The sequence below is a fragment of the Leucopleurus acutus genome, assembly GCF_964270905.1.
Source record: "Leucopleurus acutus genome assembly, chromosome: 2".
NCBI classification, from domain to species: Eukaryota; Metazoa; Chordata; class Mammalia; order Artiodactyla; family Delphinidae; genus Leucopleurus; species Leucopleurus acutus.
In genome coordinates, this window is record NC_139143.1 from 159,050,219 (window position 1) to 159,074,705 (window position 24,487).

General features: G+C 40.0%; 3 protein-coding genes across 3 annotated transcripts in view; 1 reads left to right on the forward strand and 2 right to left on the reverse strand.

Moving 5' to 3' along the window:
• Window positions 1-9,757, reverse strand: part of CCDC30 (coiled-coil domain containing 30) — a gene marked incomplete at its 3' end in the record, with an annotated part of 171,630 nt that extends 161,873 nt beyond the window's left edge. The window contains exons 1-2 of the mRNA XM_082833927.1: window positions 9,569-9,757; window positions 5,529-5,587 (exon numbers count right to left, since the gene is read on the reverse strand). The remainder of the gene's footprint in view (window positions 1-5,528; window positions 5,588-9,568) is intronic.
• A 2,595-nt stretch (window positions 9,758-12,352) lies between these two features.
• PPCS (phosphopantothenoylcysteine synthetase) lies at window positions 12,353-16,097 on the reverse strand. Its single transcript, XM_082833928.1, has 3 exons — window positions 15,581-16,097; window positions 15,305-15,408; window positions 12,353-13,485 (listed from the first exon to the last, which is right to left on the reverse strand). The coding sequence occupies exons 1-3, from the start codon at window positions 16,086-16,088 to the stop codon at window positions 13,162-13,164; spliced, it is 936 nt and encodes a 311-aa protein (XP_082690054.1). The 5' UTR covers window positions 16,089-16,097; the 3' UTR covers window positions 12,353-13,161.
• A 532-nt stretch (window positions 16,098-16,629) lies between these two features.
• ZMYND12 (zinc finger MYND-type containing 12) overlaps window positions 16,630-24,487 on the forward strand; it is a gene marked incomplete at its 3' end in the record, with an annotated part of 33,848 nt that continues 25,990 nt past the window's right edge. Inside the window, exon 1 of the mRNA XM_082859593.1 lies at window positions 16,630-16,753. Coding sequence (XP_082715719.1) covers window positions 16,644-16,753 — 110 coding nt within the window. The 5' untranslated portion in view covers window positions 16,630-16,643. The remainder of the gene's footprint in view (window positions 16,754-24,487) is intronic.

A 24,487-nucleotide genomic window follows, 5' to 3' on the forward strand; every position in this document is an offset into this window, starting at 1 on the left:
AGCATATTAAAAGCAGCAAGGGAAAAACAACAAATAACACACAAGGGAATCCCCATAAGGTTAACAGCGGATCTTTCAGCAGAAACTCTGCAAGCCAGAAGGGACTGGCAGGACATATTGAAAGTGATGAAGGAGAAAAACCTGCAACCAAGATTACTCTACCCAGCAAGGATCTCATTCAGATTTGATGGAGAAATTTACAGACAAGCAAAAGCTGAGAGAGTTCAGCACCACAAAACCAGCTTTACAACAAATGCTAAAGGAACTTCTCTAGGCAAGAAACACAAGAGAAGGAAAAGACTTACACTAACAAACCCACAACAATTAAGAAAATGGGAATAGGAACATACATATCGATAATTACCTTAAATGTAAATGGATTAAATGCTCCCACCAAAAGACACATATTGGCTGAATGGATACAAAAACAAGACCCATATATTTGCTGTCTACAAGAGACCCACTTCAGACCTAGGGACACATACAGACTGAAAGTAAGGGGATGGAAAAAGATATTCCATGCAAATGGAAACCAGAAGAAAGCTGGAGTAGCAATTCTCATATCAGACAAAATAGACTTTAAAATAAAGACTATTAGAAGAGACAAAGAAGGACACTACATAATGATCAAGGGATCGATCCAAGAAGAAGATACAACAATTGTAAATATTTATGCACCCAACACAGGAGCACCTCAATACATAAGGAAAATACTAACAGCCATAAAAGGGGAAATTGACAGTAACACATTCATAGTAGGGGACTCTAACACCCCACTGTCACCAATGGACAGATCATCCAAAATGAAAATAAATAAGGAAACACAAGCTTTAAATGATACATTAAACAAGATGGACTTAATTGATATTTATAGGAAATTCCATCCAAAAACAACAGAATACACATTTTTCTCAAGTGCTCATGGAACATTCCCCAGGATAGATCATATCTTGCATCACAAATCAAGCCTTGGTAAATTTAAGAAAACTGAAATTGTTTCAAGTATCTTTTCCGACTACAGGATTTGAGACTAGATATCAATTACAGGAAAAGATCTGTAAAAAATACAAACACATGGAGGCTAAACAATACACTACTTAATAACGAAGTGATCACTGAAGAAATCAAAGAGGAAATCAAAAAATACCTAGAAACAAATGACAATGGAGACACGACAACCCAAAACCTATGGGATGAAGCAAAAGCAGTTCTAAGAGGGAAGTTTATAGCACTACAATTCTAACTTAAGAAACAGGAAACATCTCGAATAAACAACCTAACCTTGCACCAAAAGCAATTAGAGAAAGAAGAACAAAAAAACCCCGAAGGTAGCAAAAGGAAAGAAATCATAAAAATCAGATCAGAAATAAATGAAAAATAAATGAAGGAAACAATAGCAAAGATCAATAAAACTAAAAGCTGGTTCTTTGAGAATATAAACAAAATTGATAAACCATTAGCCAGACTCATCAAGAAAAAAAGGGAGAAGACTCAAATCAATAGAATTAGAAATGAAAAAGGAGAAGTAACAACTGACATTGCAGAAATACAAAAGATCATGAGAGATTACTACAAGTAACTCTATGACAATAAAATGGACAACCTGGAAGAAATAGACAAATTCTTAGAAATGCACAACCTGCCAAGACTGAATCAGGAAGAAATAGAAAATATGAACAGACCAATCACAAGCACTGAAATTGAAACTGTGATTAAAAATCTTCCAACAAACAAAAGCCCAGGACCAGATGGCTTCACAGGCGAATTCTATCAAACATTTATAGAAGAGCTAACACCTATCCTTCTCAAACTCTTCCAAAATATAGCAGAGGGAGGAACACTCCCAAACTTATTCTACGAGGCCACCATCACCAGGACACCAAAAACAGACAAGGATGTCACAAAGAAAACTACAGGCGAATATCACTGATGAACATAGATGCAAGAATCCTCAACAAAATACTAGCAAACAGAATCCAACAGCACATTAAAAGGATCATACACCATGATCAAGTGGGGTTTATCCCAGAAATGCAAGGGATAGGCAAATCAATCACTGTGATAAACTATATTAACAAATTGGAGGAGAAAAACCATATGATCATCTCAACAGATGCAGAGAAAGCTTCCGACAAAATTCAACACCCATTTATGATAAAACCCCTGCAGAAAGTAGGCATAGAGGGAACTTTCCTCAACATAATAAAAGCCATATATGACAAACCCACAGCCAACATCATCCTCAATGGTGAAAAACTGAAAGCATTTCCACTAAGATCAGGAAGAAGACAAGGTTGCCCACTCTTACCACTCTTATTCAACATAGTTTTGGAAGTTTTAGCCACAGCAATCAGAGAAGAAAAGGAAATAAAAGGAATCCAAATCAGAAAAGAAGAAGTAAAGCTGTCACTGTTTGCAGATAACATCATACTATACATAGAGAATCCTAAAGATGCTACCAGAAAACTACTAGAGCTAATCAATGAATTTGGTAAAGTAGCAGGATACAAAATTAATGTACAAAAATCTCTGGCATTCCTATACACAAATGATGAAAAATCTGAAAGTGAAATCAAGAAAACACTCCCATTTACAAGTGCAACAAAAAGAATAAAATATCTAGGAATAAACCTACTTAAGGAGACAAAAGACCTGTATGCAGAAAATTATAAGACACTGATGAAAGAAATTAAAGATGATACAAATAGATGGAGAGATATACCATGTTCTTGGATTGGAAAAATCAACATTGTGAAAATGACTCTACTACCCAAAGCAATCTATAGATTCAATGCAATCCCTATCAAACTACCACTGGCATTTTTCACAGAACTAGAACAAAAAATTTCACAATTTGTATGGAAACACAAAAGACCCCAAATAGCCAAAGCAATCTGGAGAACGAAAAACGGAGCTGGAGGAATCAGGCTCCCTGACTTCAGACTATACTACAAAGCTACAGTAATCAAGACAGCATGGTACTGGCACAAAAAACGAAAGATAGATCAATGGAACAGGATAGAAAGCCCAGAGATAAAGCCATGCACATATGGTCACCTTATCTTTGATAAAGGAGGCAGGAATATACAGTGGAGAAAGGACAGCCTCTTCAATAAGTGGTGCTGGGAAAACTGAATAGGTACATGTAAAAGTATGAGATTAGATCAGTCCCTAACACCATACACAAAAATAAGCTCAAAATGGATTAAAGACCTAAATGTAAGGCCAGAAACTATCAAACTCTTAGAGGAAAACATAGGCAGAACACTCTATGACATAAATCACAGCAAGATGCTTTCTGACCCACATCCTAGAGAAATGGAAATAAAAAGAAAAATAAACAAATGGGACCTAATGAAACTTCAAAGCTTTTGCACAGCAAAGGAAACCATAAACAAGACCAAAAGACAACCCTCAGAATGGGAGAAAATATTTGCAAATGAAGCAACTGACAAAGGATTATTCTCCAAAATTTATAAGCAGCTCAGGCAACTCAATAACAAAAAAGCAAACAACCCAATCCAAAAATGGGCAGAAGACCTAAATAGACATTTCTCCAAAGAAGATATGCAGACTGCCAACAAACACATGAAAGAATGCTCAACATCATTAATCATTAGAGAAATGCAAATCAAAATTACAATGACATATCACCTCACACCACTCAGAATGGCCATCATCAAAAAAATCTAGAAACAATAAATAAATAAGTGGAGAAAAGGGAACACTCTTGCACTGCTGGTGGGAATGTGAATTGGTACAGCCACTATGGAGAACAGTATGCAGGTTCCTTAAAAAAGTAAAAATAGAACTACCATATGACCCAGCAATCCCACTACTGGGCATATACCCTGAGAAAACCATAATTCAAAAAGAGTCATGTTCCAAAATGTTCATTGCAGATCTATTTACAATAGCGCGGAGATGGAAACAACCTAAGTGTCCATCATCGGATGAATGGATAAAGAAGATGTGGCACATATATACAATGGAATATTACTCAGCCATAAAAAGAAACGAAATTGAGCTATTTGTAGTGAGGTGGAGGGACCTGGAGTCTGTCATACAGAGTGAAGTAAGTCAGAAAGAGAAAGACAAATACCGTACACTAACACATATATATGGAATTTAAGAGAAAAAAAATGTCATGAAGAACCTAGGGATAAGACAGGAATAAAGACACAGACCTACTAGAGAATGGACTTGAGGATATGGGGAGGGGGAAGGGTAAGCTGTGACAAAGCAAGAGAGAGGAATGGACATATATACACTACCAAACGTAAGGTAGATAGCTAGTGGGAAGCAGCCGTATAGCACAGGGAGATCAGCTCGGTGCTTTGTGACCGCCTGGATGGGTGGGATAGGGAGGGAGGGAGACGCAAGAGGGAAGAGATATGGGAAAGTATGTGTATGTATAAGTGGTTCACTTTGTTATAAAGCAGAAACTAAACCCCACTGTAAAGCAATTATACTCTAATAAAGATGTAAAAAAAAAATGATGGACTGCAAATCATGAAGGACATATTTTTAAACTAAGTGGCAAATTAAGCTATTAAGAAATGATAAATATATTTGATTATATAAAAATTTAAAGCATCTATACAATTAACATTAAAGTTAAAAGAAAAAAAAAGAAATAAAGACTATCCAATCCCCCCCCCCCAAAAAAAAAAAACTCTGGCAGCTTCTTCTGCTACCACCAATACACTAACCTTCCTCTTTCCCTCCAGGAGGAGCTTTCCATCCTCCTAACAAAAGCTAATTCCTTTACCTGTGTTCTAGATCCCATCTTCTATTGCTTCCTCAAGGAAGCTTCTTCTTTTCTGTTTGCTCATTATCTCCCTCTCTATTGACGTTGTGCCCTTAGGTCAAGAGGTCTCTGATCTTGAAAATAAAGATACAAAAATAACTCTTCTTTGATCCCACCACATCCCCCCCAAGTTACTTTCCTCTTTCTCATGTTCCACACTCCTCAAATCACTGCATTTGGCTTCTGCTCTTACAACGATGCTCAAAATGCCAAATCCAGGGAATTCCCTGGTGGTCCAGTGGTCAGGACTCTACACTGTCACTGCCAAGGGCCCAGGTTAAATCCCTGGTCGAGGAACCACAAGCCGTGTGGCCAAAATTTAAATAATTAATTTAAAAAAATGCCAAATCCAACTGGACGTGTTTCTGCTCTTTTTATATACGACCTCTGTGCAGTATCTGCCCACTCATTTCTCTGTTCTGTGATGTCACGTCACTTTCTTCTGTTTTCACTCTTACTCCCTGGCCTTTCCTCCCCTGTGTTCTTCCTGGGCTCCTCTTCCACAGACCTGTCAAACGCCCCCATTCTTAAGGACCCTGCCTTTGGCTCTCTGCCCTTCTCACTCTCACGGGGATGAATCGCTTGGGCAAAGGAGTCTGACATACCTTCGTTCAATCCCTGGCTCCATCACTTTATAGCTGTGTGACTAACACAAGTCATCTAACTTTTTAAAACTTTGCTTTCCCCCAGATAGAATGGATATAATAGTAATGCCTACCTCATTGGGTTGTTAGGAGGATTAAATAATAATCCGTCTCTGCTAAGCTCCAGCTCGATCTAGAAAAAGTGGAAAGAAACAGAAATACACTGAAGTTAGAACAAATACAAGTGCAGGTGGCAGAAACTGCCAGTTGTCCTTCAATATGTATTCTTCCCTTTTTCTGCAGAAAGAAGACATTTAATTTTTTTGACTGATCACAGGGATGCCTGCTTTCAGCTCGATACAGTTGTGTGACTAAGTTCTGACCAATGGGATGTAAATGGAATTGTGTGCCACCTAGCCTAGGAAGTGTCCTCGAAGGAACAGGATGCCCTCTTCCTCTTCCTCTTCCTTTCTACTGGCTGGAATGCAGACAAGATAGCTTGAACCTCGAGCAGCCATCCCAGACACCGTGAGGCGGAAGCCACAGGCCATGGAGAACATAGTATCACGAGAGAAGAAATCTGAGTCTCTGGCAATTTCAAAATGCTGCCCTATCAGTTCTGGGATGCTTTATTCTTGACTTTTATGTGAGAGAAATACATTTCTTTTTCAAGCCATTACTATTTTGAGTTTTCTCACCTTTACAGCTGACCAATCCCAACTACTCAGGAGGGTTACTGGAAGAATATGATACAAGAGCATATGCTGCAAACTAAACCTAGCTACATGGGAAATGGATATGGAACTGCACAGCCATTACTAGTCTATCCTGACCCATGAGGTCTTTGCCTATGGGTTTCCTTGTGAATCTGCTCCCATTTACTTGTTTCTCTACATGGATGGACTTTCTCTGCTTGCTTACTCATCAGCTAAAAACAGCCATCCAAGTCCTAAGCCTATGTAATTTTTCAGATTAAGTCATTCCTGTTATCTACCTCTTAGTTCAAATTTATGAAAGACAGACAATTATTTGTTGCTCACCCAACGAATTACATCCCTCTCTCTGAAGTTAGCTGTCCAGTATTCCTCATTCAGTCAGTTGTGGCTGGGATAGGTTGGAAGTAGGGGTACAAATACGGCCACCAAAGCCTACTCTTTTTAAGCAAGCATTGGTGGAGAGGTACAAGTTCCAGGGGAGAGTATGTAGGCTAGGAAGGCAGTACAAAATGAGTCTACTATTTAAGACCAATGCATATCCAACTCTCTAGTGAACAACTCAGTTTGAACAATCCACTCATCTTTCTCTTACACCTGCTCCTCCTTCTGTATTCCACAGTTAATAAAATCACCATCAATATATAGCTTCCCAAGCCAGAAACCTAGGGGTTATCCTTAGCCCTCCTTATTCATCCCACTCTCATGGACAACCAGTCCTGAATCTGTAGGTTCTACATCTTTTATGATTTTCCAGTTCATCCTCTCTTAGTTTAGCCTCTCCTCATCATTTGCCCAACTTAGGGTAATAGCATCCTTAACTGACTCCCCTGCTCCCAGGCTGGCCCCCATTCAGTCTGTACTCCACAAAGCTCTCAGACTGACCCTTGTGAATGCAAGTCACTTGCCACTTAACATTCGCATTGCTTTCAGGAAGAGTTCAAACCCTTAGCTTGGCACCAGAGAGTCTCCACAAGCTGGTTCTCGTCTGTCTCTCTCGTCTTATCTCCTGCCACACCCTGACAGCCCTTCATGCCAGTGTACGGATTGATCCCCATCATGCTGCTTATTCCATGACTTTGAATATTTGGGTCCCTCTGCCTGGAATCCTGGGTCCTTCTGCCTGTTCTGCTCTGACATCCCAGAACTAACATTTTTCCAGTGGACTTATTGAGACCCGATAGTTGAGCAATTTAAAAATTCTAAAAATGCAGATCTTGAGGTAATACAAATTCATTCTTTAAATTCTAAATTCTTTGACATCTAAAGTGGGCCTAAAATTGCCCACATAACAAAGTATATGAGAATACTGTTCTTTAAAAGGAGATACTGAATAAATGCTCATTAAGTATCTTAAAAAGCCACTGTCTAGAAAGAAGCACATCCTGTAGCGATTTGGGGCTTCCAAAAATGTCTAGATGTAAAGAATGAGGCAGTAAATCTGTCAAAGCAAACCGAGACAGACACAAAGAATTTTAAACGGGAGGAGGGCAAAAAGAATGAGTGCAGTCATTTCGACTTGTTCTTATTTCTCCTAGTAGGTGCCCTCCAACTACAGTGCAGGGGCCAGGACCATACCTCATGCTACAGCACATCTCCTGGCTCTGAGAAAAGGATGAACTTTGGATCCCATGGTCTTCGAGTGACATAAGGGAACACAGTAAAGAGTATGGCCATGAAAACTGAGATATCCACTTGGGTTATTCATCCTAGCCCTTCTTTCTTCCTCCTACCTAAATATAATTTAAAACTTACAGATGTCTTAAATACAGTATATATTATACCTTTTATTCCTTTTCAATCCCTGAATAAAATGAGAAAAATACTTTTTTTAGAAGTTCAGAACAATGTAGCAATGTTTAAACTTAAAATATAAAATTAAGTGAAAAAGAAAGGCAAAATGTACACTGTAATTTAACTATGTAAAAAACGTATGCACATAAGCAAGGACTGACACAGAACAGAAAAATGAACTGTTGATACGTCAAACTCAGCACTACTGACATTTGGGGCTGGCTAATTCTTTCTTGTGGGGGGGTTGGTCTGTGCACAGTAGAATGTAGAGCAGCATCCCTGGCTTCTACTAACTAGGTGCCAGTTATACATCCCCAGTAGTGACAACTACAAATGTCTCCATCCATTGCCACATGTTCCTTACGGAGCAAAATACCCCCACCCCCGTCCCAGGTTTAGAACCACTGGGCTAGGGGTGAGAGGAAAATTTTTTTAGTTTTATGTTAATATTGCCATAATGATGTTTGTTCAATAAATGCATATTGGAAGGGGAAAGCAAAACTCCTTACCATATAGCATCTAACAGCCCCTTTTTTCAAGAGTTAGAATTTATTCAGTTCCCCTTTAATGTGAAAAATTGAAAACGTTGCAGAACTTGTTTTTCTTTTCCAATCTACTATAAAAAAGAAAGTTGAATTTCTCAGTATTTGGAAACCTGACTTGGCTTTAAGCATGAACATCACAAATAACTGCTGTAATTGGCCTGAGAAATAAAAATATCTAAATCATTCTATCCCCACAAATACCTGTTAAAAAGGTACACTTTGCATATCTTCAAAATAACTTTACATTTAAGAATAGTAAGACTCAATGAGAAACACATACTTTAAGACAAATTAAATAAAGTTTTCCATGCTAAAATACAATTGCACTGGATCTAAATAAATCATATTCTATTTTTAAGGCCTCTCTGTTCCAGTCTTTTTAGGACTATTAAGCCTGCCCCCTTGCCAAAAATATTTATTTTCAATCATTCCTCCTTTTTTTTGTTGCTGTTGTTGTTGTTGTTTCTTGACTCACATCACAAGGGATGTTTCTGATTAACAAACTGACATGAAGAGGAGGCACTAGAACTGTTTCAAGCATCTCCTTTCCCGAAAATTCTATCGTATCACGGTTTTGGGTTCATATGGACTTAAAGTTGAAATCTTGTTACATGATCATTCTGAATGATCTTTTCACATACATGAATGCATCACTAAAATGTACGCCTAACACAGTATTCACTTAAGCAAGGAACAATCTTCCTTTTTTATATAAGACTGCGATAAGCCCAAAAAATGCATTTTGATTTTTCCCCCTCCACTTTCAAAACACACTAGTAGAAATTTACTGTTTGTATTTACCAAAGTGTGCTTCTCCATTCTCGTCTCTAGTTTACCCGAGACAGAAAGCTTGCCGTAGCACAGAGAAACAAAGAAAATCTTCCAAATGATTCCAGGATTGGAGAATGTGAAATACTTAGATACCCAAAGCATTGTAGCAGGAAAGAAGGAGGTCGTGTAGAGATGACAGAGGCGGTGGAGACGAATGGACATTCAGGAGTGTGCAGTGTGGACAAGAAAGGGTGAGAATGGCTGCGGAATGAGCAGGATGGGAAAACTGGCGCTCAGGATTAATGAGAGAAGTGGATGAGGTTGTAGCTTGAAAGGCAGAAGGTAACTGACTTGATGACGCCTGATGTTGAGGATACAAAATGCCTCCGGAGCTTCATCGGGAATTAAAGTTCTGCATGGCGAACATAGGGCAAAACGGAGAAAACGGCAGTTCTTTGTTCACAGGCCGACAACCAGGGGAATCCGTGGCTCGGTGGACTTTGTCATGGCCTGGACATTCAGATGCAGTCTCTGTGCAGGGGTGAGTCTGCGCCTGGAAAGTGAGAAAAAGAACGTCTACTTAACAGACTGAGGGTTCTAAGCCCTCTTTAAATAAAAGCAGCAGCCTAATTCTAAAGGCCTGCGGTGGGTGGGTCCCGGGAAACCGGCGAATCCATCCTTAGGCAGAGAAAGGCCAAGCCAGGTGAGTCTCTTCTGTCGTTTCAGGCCCTGCTGGGCAGAAAAGCGGGAAAGACCTGGAATGCTAAAAAAAAAGAGCGGAGAATAGCTGCTTTTCTCCTTGGGGCTGCGGCGGGAACCTCAGGAACCAGGCCGGAAATTGTCCTTTAGAGAGAGCGGTGAGTGTCCGGCGGCAGCTACGCTCCACCGCTGCTCAGCGGAGAGCTGCAGGTGCCGGTCCGGTCACGGGCGTCATAGCAACCGCGCTCTCTGCGGAGACGCCGCGTCCTTCCGGCGGGAACCATAGGAACGACACGCACCATTGGCTCAGGGGCTGTGCTTCCTGCCAGAGACCATTGCTACGGCGCAGAACATTGGCCTCTGGCTTAGCTCCGGGAACGAAGGTACGGTTCATCCCATTGGCTCTGTAGTAACCATGGTAACGCAACGGCGTGTATTTGCAACTTTTAAGTGTAAGTTTTGCCACAGGGTATTTATAGTTCTCTAGTAGCTTCCCGCCAGACCTTATCGAGAGCCCAAGCCTAATAAACTTGGATTTATTTTTCTAGAAGTAACTTCATTCTTAAAGGGGGAGGTTGCTAGGTCCGGAGTTCTGAATTTTAGGTCAGAATCTGTCCCTCATTACCTGGGTGGGGCACCTAAGACAAATCACAGCACTTTTGGAATCGGCTTATTATTGTAAAAATGAAGAAACAGGACTTGACTAGAACTATCCCTGAAGCTGAAGTCCTTCAGAAGCCCTAAGCACTGAAAATTCGGTTTATGCGAACAGTATCCTCCACCTATGTAATGCAAAATAAAAATATCTAAAAGACACAAAATTTAACATAGCCTCGGTTTTTATCATCTTCATTTAAATGCTCTTACCGCAAGATTCTAGTTAGTTCATCAAAGCTCGATTTTATTCATGTTTTGGGGCCCTTGCTTTGCTGGTATCCCAAACACATACTTGACATTTCTTAGTCTTATTCTAGTTTCTCATAGAATCCTTTCCAAAGCTTTGCCGCTTCTACATGCATTATCTGGACGGATCTTATCCCTTACTTTCTAGAAGTGCTTCAATCTCTCCCTCTGGCACCAGAGCCCTTGCAAGTGTTTTTCTCTCTGATCTGAAATGCTCACTACCATCACCTCCAGCCCACTTAACTTCTATGTAGCAGTTCAAGTGTCATTTCCTCCTCAAGGATACTTTCCTTAGTCCTCTGATCTAGATCAAGTTCCTTATTTGCTCTCATTGACTTATGTTCCTTTTCATTCTTAGGTTGTTTTTTTTTTTTTTTGTCCGAGCCGTGGCTTGGTATTGAACCCGGCCACGGCAGTGAAAGCGCCGCATCCTAACCATTAGACCACCTTCATTCTTAGTTTTCTTTCATTCTTTACACACTTCCATTTGCTGATTCAACAAACAAACAAAACAACTTCTTGGAATTTTTACATGTGTAAATACTGTTTAAATGCTCTGAATGGAAACTAAACTGAATTGGAAAACACTCTAAATAATTCCATTTAGGGTAGTGGTGGTTGTTTTTAAGCATTAACAAAACACAACAGAAAATGGTTCCCAAGGGAAGTAATAATTATGATAAAAACAAACATTAGAATCACTTCTAGTTCTAACTCCATTTATCCTCACTGTACAGTCAAAGATAATGACAGCCATCATCCACATAAGCTATAGATGTGGGGAAGAAAATCAATCTTTTATTTCATGCCCCTTTAGTACTGCAGCCACTGCCTAGCCTGTTGCTTTTTAGGTTTTGCCAATTGAACCAGATGTTAATTTAAAATTTTTGTTCAATAGGATTTCTGCTTCCAGAGAAGTCCTGATTGCTGCAGGTATTTTTCCTCTGCTTCCTGATTTAGTGAAGTCACATTTCCTAAACACTTCACCTGAAGTATTTAGATGTGTCTTAGCACTTCTGTTCATATCTTTTCAATTAAAGTTTATTGTACTTCTGTTATCAGACACACTTTGGGCTACCCTTCCCAACTCACTCCATGAACTGCATTTTAACTCATTTATGTGAGGTAGAGTACTTGCTTCTACCTAGTTCTTAATGGTAGTTTTTCACATTGCACTCCGGACCATCCTATGGGTCATTTAGGGTATTTCTCAGGACTGCACTTCTTTTGCACTCCCAACTCAAAGCCCAGGACAGTGGGAGTTTTGAAAACACTGCTTTGCTAAGTGAGAAAAACAGCAATTGCAAACATTTATTTAATGTGAATTACGTGCCAAGTGCCAGACTCATGCTTTATCTTCACCATTTTATTAATTTAATCCTAACAAATGACGTTATTTTGCAGAGAAATTATCACCATTTTATAGATGAGGAAACTAAGTCAGGTATCTAAGCTTACAATGCTAATTGGTGGCACAGCTGGAAGGGTCTAACCTGGCTAAGATGACTCCAAAACCCATACTCTTTACCACCCTGTAATGCCTCCTTCAGGGCAGTGGCCACCAACTGGGCCCTGCATGGCCCCAGGTAGAACCCTGGGTTAACTTTCCCTCAAGAGCAGTTCTAAAATATTTGAAAGGTAAATTCTTAACTCAACTATGGAGTGAGTCTAGGACAAGAAGCAAGGAGTAAATGTAGTGGGACAATCATCATTCTATAGATAATCTATCTTTGGGGAGGTGTCCTTCTCTCCTGCTCCCATCTTTAGTAAATTTCAAAAAAAAAAAAAACCACAAAAACATCATCCTTTCCATTGTGTTGGCTTTGGGGCACACACTTTATTGTACTTAATTTTTTATATATCCATTTCCCAAACTAGACATGTTTATTCATCTTTGAATCCTCAAAATCCTCTGGGCCCATCACATAGTAGGCATGAACAAATATTTGCTCTTCAAAGCATGGCCATTCATGCATCCATAATCCCTTTTACAGTACGAAGAAGATTGATATTCAGGCCCCACATGTATATTTTGAGGAATATAATTCCCAAGACGTTTTTTTTTTTCTTAAGGTGAGAAACAACTTGAATCATTTTCAAAATCAAGAAATCATTCAACTGAGTGTGTCAGGTGGTTTGGTCATAACTGCTTTACCTTTGTTCTCATGTTTTCTGAGTATTAAAAGACTAACACCAAGCACTATTCGTCTGTACACCACTCACTGCTTTTCCCCTTCATTTTCTGTCTTTATGAAAGCAAAGGATTTATTCTAGTTCTCACCATCTGTAAGGGCCCTGGTCCACTGAACAATCTTTGATCTTATAAATAAAGGCTTTTTACTTCAGTTTTTGTCATGTATAAAAGCGGTATGTCGAGACTGAAGATCATCCACTATCTTCTCTTCTATCTCTATACCTTTTCCTACTTCTTCCTCTGATAACAATAACTTGGTTTCTGACTCTTTGGTTATAATAACCACAAAGGACCGTCGTGAATCAAGGATGTTAGCCACCACCACTTGATGTCGATAAATTTCCAAAGCATTCCGTGCACGATCAATTACAATGGAGGGGTCAGTCTCCAACTTAAAGGAAATTATAAATGCTTTGGGAGCCCAGTCTTTAACCAAAGGAGAAAGCATTTTTGGCACCATCTTCATTGTTATCTGTATTGGAAAAAGAGAAACTTAATAAGCAAACAAGGTTACCACCTACCAACCAGGTCAATCTCAAGGGAAACTAAAGAAGCAGAGACTCAGATGCTTGGCTATGTCAGTTTAAGTGGGACTTTTCACTTCAAACTTTTTAAAGCATATTAAATGCTTACTTAAAAGCCTTGACTCTGTAGTGTTCATAAGGATGCCTGATTTCAAAGCTTCATACATATTCTGGGGCAAACCATGTCTTATGAATTAGCCCTGCTCTGCAACCCTCATCGCCATTAATAGAACTCTAAAGAACAGCATTACATCTTCTCAAACATTCCCTTTTATTTTTGAAACCAAACCCTCAAATAAACAAATGCAAATAATCTGTTTATGCAGATGTTACTTTGGCGGAAGTTCAAATAAGGTTGAGTTTTAAACCTCTCAGCCTAAAATATTTCTTGCATTGCTAGACTGGCTATTTGACTCCATTTAAAAATTGTAACTTGTAAAAAAAATAAAATAAAATTGTCACGTACCATCTTAGCATTGAGGAAACAGAAGTGACTGTATTTTCATTCATTAAATACTACTATATTATTCTCAATCCCTTCTAAGGGGAATGTTGAGTCGTTTTGTGTACTTTCAAGATAGAACTAGGAATGACAGGAATTATAGGATAAACTAAAGCTCCCAGAATTTAAAAAGTATGAAATCACTAAGCTCACCATCAGGATGTCCCCTCAAAGAGTTAGCAAGTATGATAGGAATCACATACCCATTCCCCGCTTTATTTTTCTCCTTAGCATTTATCACTACCTAACATAGTATGCATTTGACTTACTTATTGTCTCCTCTGCAGAATATAATCGAAACAAGGGCACAGTACGTTTCTTTTCACTGTTTTATCTCCAGGTCCTATAATAGGGCCTGGCATATAGTAGGTACTCAATAAATATTTGTTGAAGAAATGAACAAATGAACTATTCTACAAAGTCAGAAAGTACCCCACAGGTAGTTTCTCCTATTTAAATTTCTCCTATTTAAACTCTACTATTTAAATTTCTCCTATTTAAATTCTACTTGTATCACCCAATAAATGACTAAGAATTCCCTCAGGTTCCAAGTAGCCAGATCATCTCAGCATCTCAACCACACCACTACCTTCCCCACACCTCTTCCTTAAACTGCAACAATACCCACCATCTAATCACCCCCCCCAACCACTCTCTCTAATTCACCTTTCATACTGATGCCAGAATGTTCTTCTCAAACAAAAACTTTATCTCATTCTCCTACTTTGGTTGTCCTTGGCTCCACAAGATAAAGTTCAAGCTCCTTAGGAAGGAATACAAAATCTTCTACGTAGGAAGCTGTCTCTTCGGTCTGCCCTCCATCCCCACCACCCTCCAGGCTCTCCAGCCTTACCAAACAACTTCAGTTCACAACACACTGCCCATTTCCAAACTCCAATCGTTTACTCTGTCTGGAGTGACCTTCCCTACTTTGTCTGGTACACCCTCTGCTCATCTTTTAAAACCCAGTTCAAGCCATCTCCTCCAGAAAGCCTTGACTTTCCCCGAGATTCACTCACCCCATGCTCTGACTTCACTTTGTACGTACCTCTACTAGAGTATTTATCACTCTGTACTGTAATTATGTCTGTGTCCAGCAACCTCACTAGATTGTGAGGTCCTTGAGGGAGAGCGGTGTCTTAGTCATCTCTGATCCCTAGTGCCTAGCACATACGGAATGCAGAAAGGCCATCTCCAGATCAAAAGGAAATTAACCCAAGATTGGTTATAGGGAATCAGATCTCTGGAAGAGAAGCGCCCATCACCTGCAGTGGGCCCCCAGATGACTGGATCTTGTGTTCAGGCATTTCGGACACAGGAACATAGAAATCTGACACGGCCGCAGCCAGGTAAAACATCGCAGAAGAGCCTGCAAAAAGAAGCACAGGGTGTAATAAATCGGAGAAGGGTATGGAGTCAGCTCCTTTTCAACTCAGGTTCCCCCGCTGTGAGAGCCATGGGTAAAGAGGGGGTAAGGGGATGCGCGTCTTGGGGGAAAGGCTCTGCCTCCCGGCATCCGATGGACTCCTAAAGGCACGCACCTAGCGGATTGAGCGCCTGGGCTGCAGCCTGCAGCAGATGCAAATAGTCTGCCAAAGTGGTGAACTCTATGGCCAGGAAGGTGCCGGCAGCCTCAGCCTCCTGGTAGCTCCGCAGAGCCGCGGCGAAGCCCGGGAGTGCCTTCTCCTCCGCCTCCAAGCTCAGCAAGCCCGAAGCCGCTCGGCCGGAGGGCCGCAGGGCCGACAGCCAGGTCTGGGGCGGGAAGCGGTGGGCAAAGGGGAAGGCAGAGCGAGCACGGTACAGAAACAGGACCCCGTAGCCCGCGGCCAGGAAGGCTTCGGCCGAGGTAGCACCGCGCCGCCCGCTGCTGAAGTTGTCCAGGAAGCGCACAGGCCGGGCTTCCAGGGGGACCTTGGTGCCGCCGGACGTGACCAACACTACCCGTCGGCCCTGCGCGCCCAGGCCGGCGGCGAACCGAGCCATCACCTCGGCCCAGCGCGCGGCACCGGCGGGCTGGGGGAACTCGGCGACCAGGTCGACTGCCGCCATCGGTCCCGGAACCCGCCGCGCCAGCGCAAGCTACGGGGTCTTCGGCGCCACGCCCCCTGCCCCGGTACCTGGCCCACGCGCAGCCGCAATAGTGAGGGGGCGGTTCGCTACCATGCGCTGCAAGCCAGCGCCGGGTTTCTGCAGGTCTGGAAATGCGTGCTGGTTCCGCCCCACAGCGTGCGAAATTGACACTGAGCTGGCGGGAGTTCTCGGCTGGGCAGGCACCTGGAGGAGTCACACCCCCTCGTTTAGTTTCTTAGTCTGGGTGAAGATCTGGACGTGTTTGACCCTTACCGGCTACCATACAGACCCTGCTAGGCTTGGACCTCGCTAAAATTTGAGTGCCCGGCCATTTAACCTTTGGATTTGTATTGAAGGGCTTGTTTTGTTTTTTTTAAACCCTACAAACACACTCCAAGTGTCAGTCGAGCCACGACCCCCCCGCCCTCGAAAAGCTTGGAATGAGGCTGCGCCTTGTTGGTCACGTGACATCGCCGCCCAGTGTGTCCTCGCCAGGCAACGGTCCTAGAGACCGACAACACCGTCTGCCGCAGCATGAACGTGATCTACCCTCTTGCGGTGCCCAAGGGGCGCCGGCTCTGCTGTGAGGTGTGCGAAGCTCCGGCCGAGCGGGTCTGCAGGGCCTGCACAGTCACTTATTACTGGTAGGCCCTGAAACGTGGCACCTGGGCGCCTCAACCCCCTCTCTCTCAGTCAGGGAACCCTCAAAGCGGCTTCAAGACAGGTCCCTAAGAGTTCTATGTCTGTGTCCGCTTCCTCTCCCACTCAATCATTCCTCCCCAGATGTTTTGTTGCGCGCCTACTGTGCGCTATGCACTGTTCTAGGTGCTGAACTTCCTGGGGGAAACTCGGGACACCACGTCCCTCAAAAATCTAATGTTCTAGGACTTCCCTGGCTGCCCAGTGGTTGAGACTCCGCGCTTCCACTGTAGGGGGCGTAGGGTTCGATACCTGGTCAGGGAATTAAGATCCCACATGCCATGCGGCTCTGGCCAAAAAAAAAAAAATCTAATGTTCTAACGAGAAAGATAAGTAAACAAACAGACAAAACAAGATAATTTCAGAGAGTGATAAATGCCATAAAGACAAAGGAAATGTGATGGGAGGTTGGGCAGACAGCCTCTCTGAGGGTAGACTATTGATCTGAAGTTAGAGTAGGAACAGCCCGCCAGGGAAATGCTGGGGGAAGAGTGGCACAGTGAGGCTCCGAGGGAGGGAAGACTTTGGTGTGTTTGAGGAATAGATAGAAAGTTAGTTTGTCAGAGCATAGCCAAGATGGTGACAGTGTGGGGAGGGTAGTACAAGATGAGGTCAGCTTTTATTTATTCAGCATAACATCCACTGATCTTTGCTTCAGATTGGACCCTATTTGGTACCTGAGATAAAACAGCTAGGTTGCTGACGTCCAGAAACCTAGTCCAGAGCCGACTAACTTGTTTAAAAAAGAAAGTCATTATAATACAACCCTACATGACAAGTGCTGTCACTCAGGGAGTACTATTCCCTGGGACCTCTAAGGATGGAAGCATGGTGATAGGGCAGCATCTGGAAAGGTTCCTCTGAAGAAGTAACATTTGCACTTGGTCTTGAGAGGTCAGAAGGAAATTGCTAGGTGAATGAACAATGAAGAAGGAAAGGTAGAGCACTCCTGGCATCCAGGACTGCTTGGGTAAAGGGTGAGAGAACAGACTTTGTTCAGAGGTGGGTAGAGAAGGTAGCCGTGGAGGGAGCAGTCACTGATTTTCAGACTGCAGTCCAGGGCCCATTAGCGGGTCATGAATAAATCATAAAAAGCATTTTAAGAAAAAAAAAAGAATAGAAAATATCAGAGTAATCCTACTTGAATTGTTTCTTGAAACTTTTGTTTTAGTGATTTATGTGGTTATGTGTCTTTGTACTAGTGAAATGTATTTCCTACTGTATGCTGAGTTAAAAAAAAAGTTTAAAAATCATTCTGATAGGTAGTAGTAGGGGTTTAAACCAAGAAGATAAAGGTTAGGGCCAAACAGTGACATGAGATCAAGGAGTTTGGAATTTATCCTCTGGGGGGTCATGGATGGTTTTAGATTGGAAGGTAGATGCTGAAGGCTGCGTAACTTCTCAGTTGCAGTGGTCCCAGTGGAGACTGAATTAGGTGTCCCTCCTCGGTGCTTTCACAGCACTCTTTAGGTCCCTTAGCCTCACATTTATGACATGGATTGAAATCACTTGTTCAGTGGTCTGTATTCCTCACTAGGCTGTGTTTTCATTGCTGTTTCTTCAATGCATATAGAATACAATTCAGAATTTGTAACAGAAACTGCAAAGCCCTGGTTGCTTCTCTATCTTCAATTCCCACCAGTCATCCCCTCTTTTCATTGATGCAATTACAGAGGCTTTCTTTCAATTCTAATTTGCCAACTCTTTTCCTCCCTCAGTTTCTTTGCCCAGGCCGTTGCCTTTGCTGGGAACTTTCCCTACAGTCACGAATCTTCCTAGCTCTCTTTCATCTTTCTGTTCTCAGAATGTTATTTCTGCAAAGAGGTCTTTCTGGAAAACCCAACCTAAATGCCCCTATCTGATTTTCTCTCTCACATTTTTTCTTCACTTTTTCTGTACTTTTATGTTTTTGTTTTACTTGTTTAATATCTTTTTTTTTTTTTTTTGCTTCTGGCTGGACCGCACAGCTTGTGGGATTTTAGTTCCCCAACCAGGGATTGAACCCGGGTCCCCTGCATTGGAACCACTGGACTGCTAGGGAAGTCCTGAGTAAACAATTTTAAGTCCAGGGCTGGCACTCTGGGGAGAGGTGAGACTCCTTTGCCTGATATGAGCACCTACCTCTTCCCCTGTCCCCTTCATCCCTCCAGCCAGAAGCAATTCCTCCTTCCTCTCAACTCACTTTGTACTTACTCTGTACCTCTCACATGACTCTTATTTCCCTGCCTCATTATAGTTGTTGGCAAACATGTTAGCTCAATTTTATTATGCTCTGTTGATGCAGGATATTGTGTTGAATATGTAGAAGGACTGTCATATGTATGTTATCTTTTGATCTGTTTCATACCCATCTGCATATAACCTATGGTCTCCAGCAAAGTATCTTGAAATAATTGAAACTAAATATTTGATGAATGCATGAATAAATTATTATTTCCTATGCCCTTATCCTCCATTATTTTCTTTCTCTTCTTTCACTGCCTTTAAGTATTTTTAAGGTCTTCTACTCTCCCCCTACCTTTTCTCCAGATTTCTATATCCTTGTGTCCTAGAGATTTCATGATTTTTCCAGAAAATAAAGCTGTGGTAATTGTTCTATATCTCACAAATGAGGGCCTTTAATATCCCCTTCCAGGGTTTTCACGCTTGAATGTAAAGCATCTAGCCCCATGCCTGAGACCATGCTGGCACTCAATAAATATTGTTTTTCCTCATCCCAAATTTAAAGAGCAGGAAGGACAGTCAACTTGGATTTGTGAAAGTTTATTTTTTTGCAAAATAATTTTTCCCAATTATAAATGTAATTCATGCACACTACAGAAAACTTGAAAATACAAAATATAAAGATTAAATATAATCCATAATCTCACAACCCAGATAATTAATAGCCTGACATTTTGGTGAATTTCTTCATGTTCTTTTCCTATAAATACATTTATTTTATACACTCTGTGTAATCTTGTGCATATCATTCTGTGTTGGATTGTGAGAATGTTCCCAGGAAATAGAACATTTTTAAGAGAAGGCATTTTTATTAAAGTACACAGTGAAACATTATAGGTGAAAGAGGCTTCAATACTATAGGTTATTAAGTCGTAGCATATAGATAAGAGTAATTTGCAATATTTTTTCCTTTCATTTAACATATGGGGCACAAATTAAAATGCTTTCACTGTCCAGGAAGAGAAAACAGTGAAGTGGTATTCAATAGTAAGATCTATGGTGAACTGGAGAATGAATGCCCTGCCTAACAACATTCACATTAGTTTAAAAAACATGGTAATGGCCAAACAAAACATGTCTGGCCCACAAGCTATTTGATTGTGAGCCCTAATTTGAAAGCATACATTTCAACTCCTTGTTTACGCATGACCCTGTGATGGTTGTGAGGGGTGATACAGATGAATAAGGAGAGAGCTCAGGAACATATAAATATGCACCCTTTCTTTAGAAGGGAAAGATATGCAGATGCTGTCAGTAGAAGAACAGTTCAGGCAGTTAAGTAAGTTAATATTTCCATTGCTCACACAATTACTCAGTAAGCCCGTATTAAATAAATACCCTGTGGAAGTCACCTATTTCTTTATTCTGGCTGTTAAGTGCTTTTATTGATTTGTTTTCAATAATTCTCTATCAAAAAACCCTTAAAAATGCTTTTTGTCATTTCTATGAGAGCTGTCACAGTTTATAAAGAACATACTTTATCGCATTTCTGTTGTCCCAGGAGAAAGGAAGGAGAGTATTTGAACACAGCTATGTATTGTCTATGACTGCTTTTATGCTACAACAACAGAGTTGAGTAGTTGCAACAGAGACCAAGTAGCTCGTAAAGCCCAAAATTTACTATCTGGCTGCAAGAAAAACCTTGCTAATCCCTGCCCTACGTTATTGTTACCTGTTTTGGACTATGTATAAATGGAATCAAATAGCTAACTTTCTCACATTTAAATAAAAATATATAATAGGCAATAGAAATGCAGAAACCTGTGATTGTATGCATCCAACCACAGTCTCAAAATACATGAAGCAATAACTGTCAGAACTGAAGGGAGAAATAATTCAATAGTAATAGTTGGACACGTCAATATCCGCCTTTCAACAATGAACAGAACAACTGGACAAGAGATCAGCAGGGAAATATAAGACCTGAACAACACTATAAACGAACTAGACCTAACAGACATTTATAGAATACAGAATATACATTCTTCTCAAGTGCATATGGAACATTCTCCAGGGTCAACCAGCTATTAGATCATTAAAAAATCTCAGTAAATTTATAAGGATTGAAAATATACAAGGTATGCTCTTCAACCACAATGGGATGAAATTAGTAGTCAATAACAGAAGGAAGTTTCGGAAATTTATGAATGTGTAGAAATAACACACACAAACAACCAGTGGGTCAAAGAAGAAATCACAAGAGACATTAGAAAATGCTTTGAGGTAAAATGAAAACAAAAGCACAACATACTAAAACTGATGTGACACAGTGAAAGCAGTACCTAGAAGGAAATTTATAGCTGTAAACACATATGCTAAAAAAGAAGGAAGATCTCAAACCAATAACCTAGTCTTATACTTTAAAGAGTAGAGAAAGAAGAGCAAACTCAACCCAAAGCTAGCAGGAGGGAAATAGTGAAGATTACAGCAGAAATAAATGAAATAAAGAATAGGAAAACAATACAGAGAATCAACAAAACCAAAAGTTGTTTCTTTAAAAAGATCGAAATTGACAAACTGACCCAGAAAAGAAGACTCAAGTTACTAAAATCAGAAAATGGAAGTGGAGGGACTTCCCTTCTGGTCCAGTTGCTAAGGCTCTGCGCTCCCAATGCAGCGGGCCCTGGTTCGATCCCTGGTCAGGGAACTAGATCCCACATGCCGCAACTAAGAGTTCACATGCTGCAACTAAAGAGCCTGTGTGCTGCAATGAAAGATCCCGCATGCCTCAACGAAGATCCTGCATGCCGCAACTACGACCCGGCTCAGCCAAATAAATAAATAAGTAAATATTTAAAAAAAGAAAATGAAAGTGGAGACATTGCTACCAACTTTACAGAAATAAAAGGGATTATGAGAATACTATGTACAATTGTATGCCAACAAATTTGAAGTCCTAGATGAAATATATTCCTAATAAGACACAAACTACCAAAACTACTCAAGAAGAAATAGAATATCTGAGTAGGTCTATAAATAAAGAGATTTAGCTAAGTAATCAAAAAACTTTTCATAAAGAAAAGCCCAGGAGGATTTCACTGGTGAATTCTGTCAAATATTTAAAGAAGACTTAACAATTCTTCACAAACTCTTCCAGAAAATAGAAGAAGAGGGAAGAGTTCCCAACTTTTTATGAGGCCGATATTATCCTAACACCAAAACCAGAGAAAAACATCAAAAGGAAACTACAGACCAATATCCCTTATGAATATAGATGCAGAAATCCTTAACAAAATACTAGCAGACCAAATCCAGCAGAATATAAAAAGAATTATATATCATGGCCTAATGGAATTTCTCCCAGGAATTCAAGGTTGGTTCAACATATGAATATCAATCAATATAAAACATCATCTTAATAGAATAAAGAAAAAAATCATATAATCATCTCAATAGATACAGAAAAAACATTTGGCAACGTCCAACACCCTTCATGATAAAAATACTTAACAAAGTAGGAATAGAAAGGAATTTCTGTAACTTGGTAAAGAGTATCTATGAAAGAACCATAGAGAAACACAACATTAGCATCATACTTAATAGTCAAAGTCTATAAAATCTTTCCCTTGTAAAATCAGAAATGAGGCAAGAATGTCACTTTCACCACTTCTATTCAACGTTGTACTAGAGGTTCTAGTTGGGGCAATTAGGGAAGACAATGAAATAAAAAGCATCCAGCTTGGAAAAGAAGCAGTAAAAGTACCTCTATTCACAGATGACATGATCTTATATAGAGAAACCCCTGAAGAACCCACAAAAAAACTATTAGAGCTAATAAGTGAATTCAGAAAGGTTACAGGATATACAAGACAAATTTGCAAAAATCAGTTATATTTCTGTATACTAGCAATGAGCAATCTAAAAATGAAATTAAGACAGCTATTCCATTTACAATAGCACTTTAAATAAAGGAATAACCATAGAAGTACAAGACTTATACACTGGAAAGATACAAAATATTGTGGAACAAAATTAAAGAAAACCTAAATAAGTGGAAGGATATTTCATATTCACAGACTGGGAGACTTAATATGAAACAGTTTGATCTGCAGATTCAATGCAATCCCTGTAAAAATTCCAATTGTCATTTTTGCATGAATGGACACTCTGATCCTAAAATTCATATGAAAATGAAAGGGACCCAGAATAGCTAAAAAAATCTCAAAAAAGAGCAAAGTTGGAGAACTCACATTTCTCAATTTCAAAAGTTACTACAAAGCTACAATAATAAAGATAGTGTGGTACTGGAATAAGGATAGACCTATAGATTGATGGAATAGAATTGAGAGTCCAAAAATAAGCACATACATCTATGGCCAATTGATTTTCTTTTTCTTTTTTTTTTGCAGTTTTTAAAAATTGAAATATAGGTAATATTCCATTTATAGTTATTATAAAATATGGCTACATTCCCCATGTTGTACAATATATCCTTGTAACTTATTTTATACATAGTAGTTTGTACCTCTTAACCCTATACCCTATATTGCCCCTCTCCCTACTGGTAACCACTAGTTTGTTCTCTATATCAATGAGTCTGCTTCTTTTTTGTTATAGTCACTAATTTGTTGTATTTTTTAGATTCCACATATAAGTGATATCATTACAGTATTTGCCTTTCTCTGTCTGACTTGTTTCACTTAGCATGATACCCTCCAAGTCCATCCATGTTGCTGCAAATGGCAAAATTTCATTCATTTTATCTTAGCAGTATTCCAGTGTGTGTGTGTGTGTGTGTGTGTGTGTGTGTGTGTGTGTGTGTGTATATATATATATATATATATCTCACATCTTCTTTATTCATTCATGTGGTGATGGACACATAGGTTGCTTCCATATCTTGGCAGTTGTAAATAGTGCTATGAATATTGGGGTGCATGTATCTTTTCAAATGAATGGTTTTTTTGTTTTGGCTATATACCCAGGAGTGGAATTGCTGGGTCATATGGTAATTCTATTTTTAGTTTTTTGAGACTACTCCGTACTGTCTTCCACAGTGGCTGCACCAATTTACATTTCCCCCAACAGTGTATGAGGGTTCCCTTTTCTCTGCATCCTTGCCAACATTTACTTGTGTTCTTTTTTGTTGATAGCCATTGTGGTTTTGATTTGCATTTCACTGATGATTAGTGATGTTGAGCATCTTTTCATGTGCCTATTGGCCATCTACATGCCTTTTATGGAAAAACATCTACTCAGTTCTTCTTCCTATTTTTTAATTGGGTTGTTGTTTTTTTTGATGTTGAGTTGTATGAGCTATTTATATATGATGGATTATATATGATGGTCATATCATTTGCAAATATTTTCTCCCATTCAGTAGGTTGTCTTTTCATTTTGTCAGTGGTTTCCTTTGCTGTGCAAAAGCTTTTAAGTTTAATTAGGTCCCATTTGTTTATTTTTGCTTTTATTTCCTTTGCTTTAGGTGACAAATCCAAAAAAATATTGCTGTGATT

Excerpts from the sequence above, each read along its gene's own strand:
- PPCS (XM_082833928.1), bottom strand. The coding sequence starts at position 16,088 with ATGGCGGCAGTCGACCTGGTCGCCGAGTTCCCCCAGCCCGCCGGTGCC. Across the intron at positions 15,409-15,580 it reads CCAGGCGCTCAATCCGCTAG|GCTCTTCTGCGATGTTTTAC; the intron begins GTGCGTGCCTTT and ends TTCTTTTTGCAG. Across the intron at positions 13,486-15,304 it reads CATCTGGGGGCCCACTGCAG|ATAACAATGAAGATGGTGCC; the intron begins GTGATGGGCGCT and ends TTTCCAATACAG.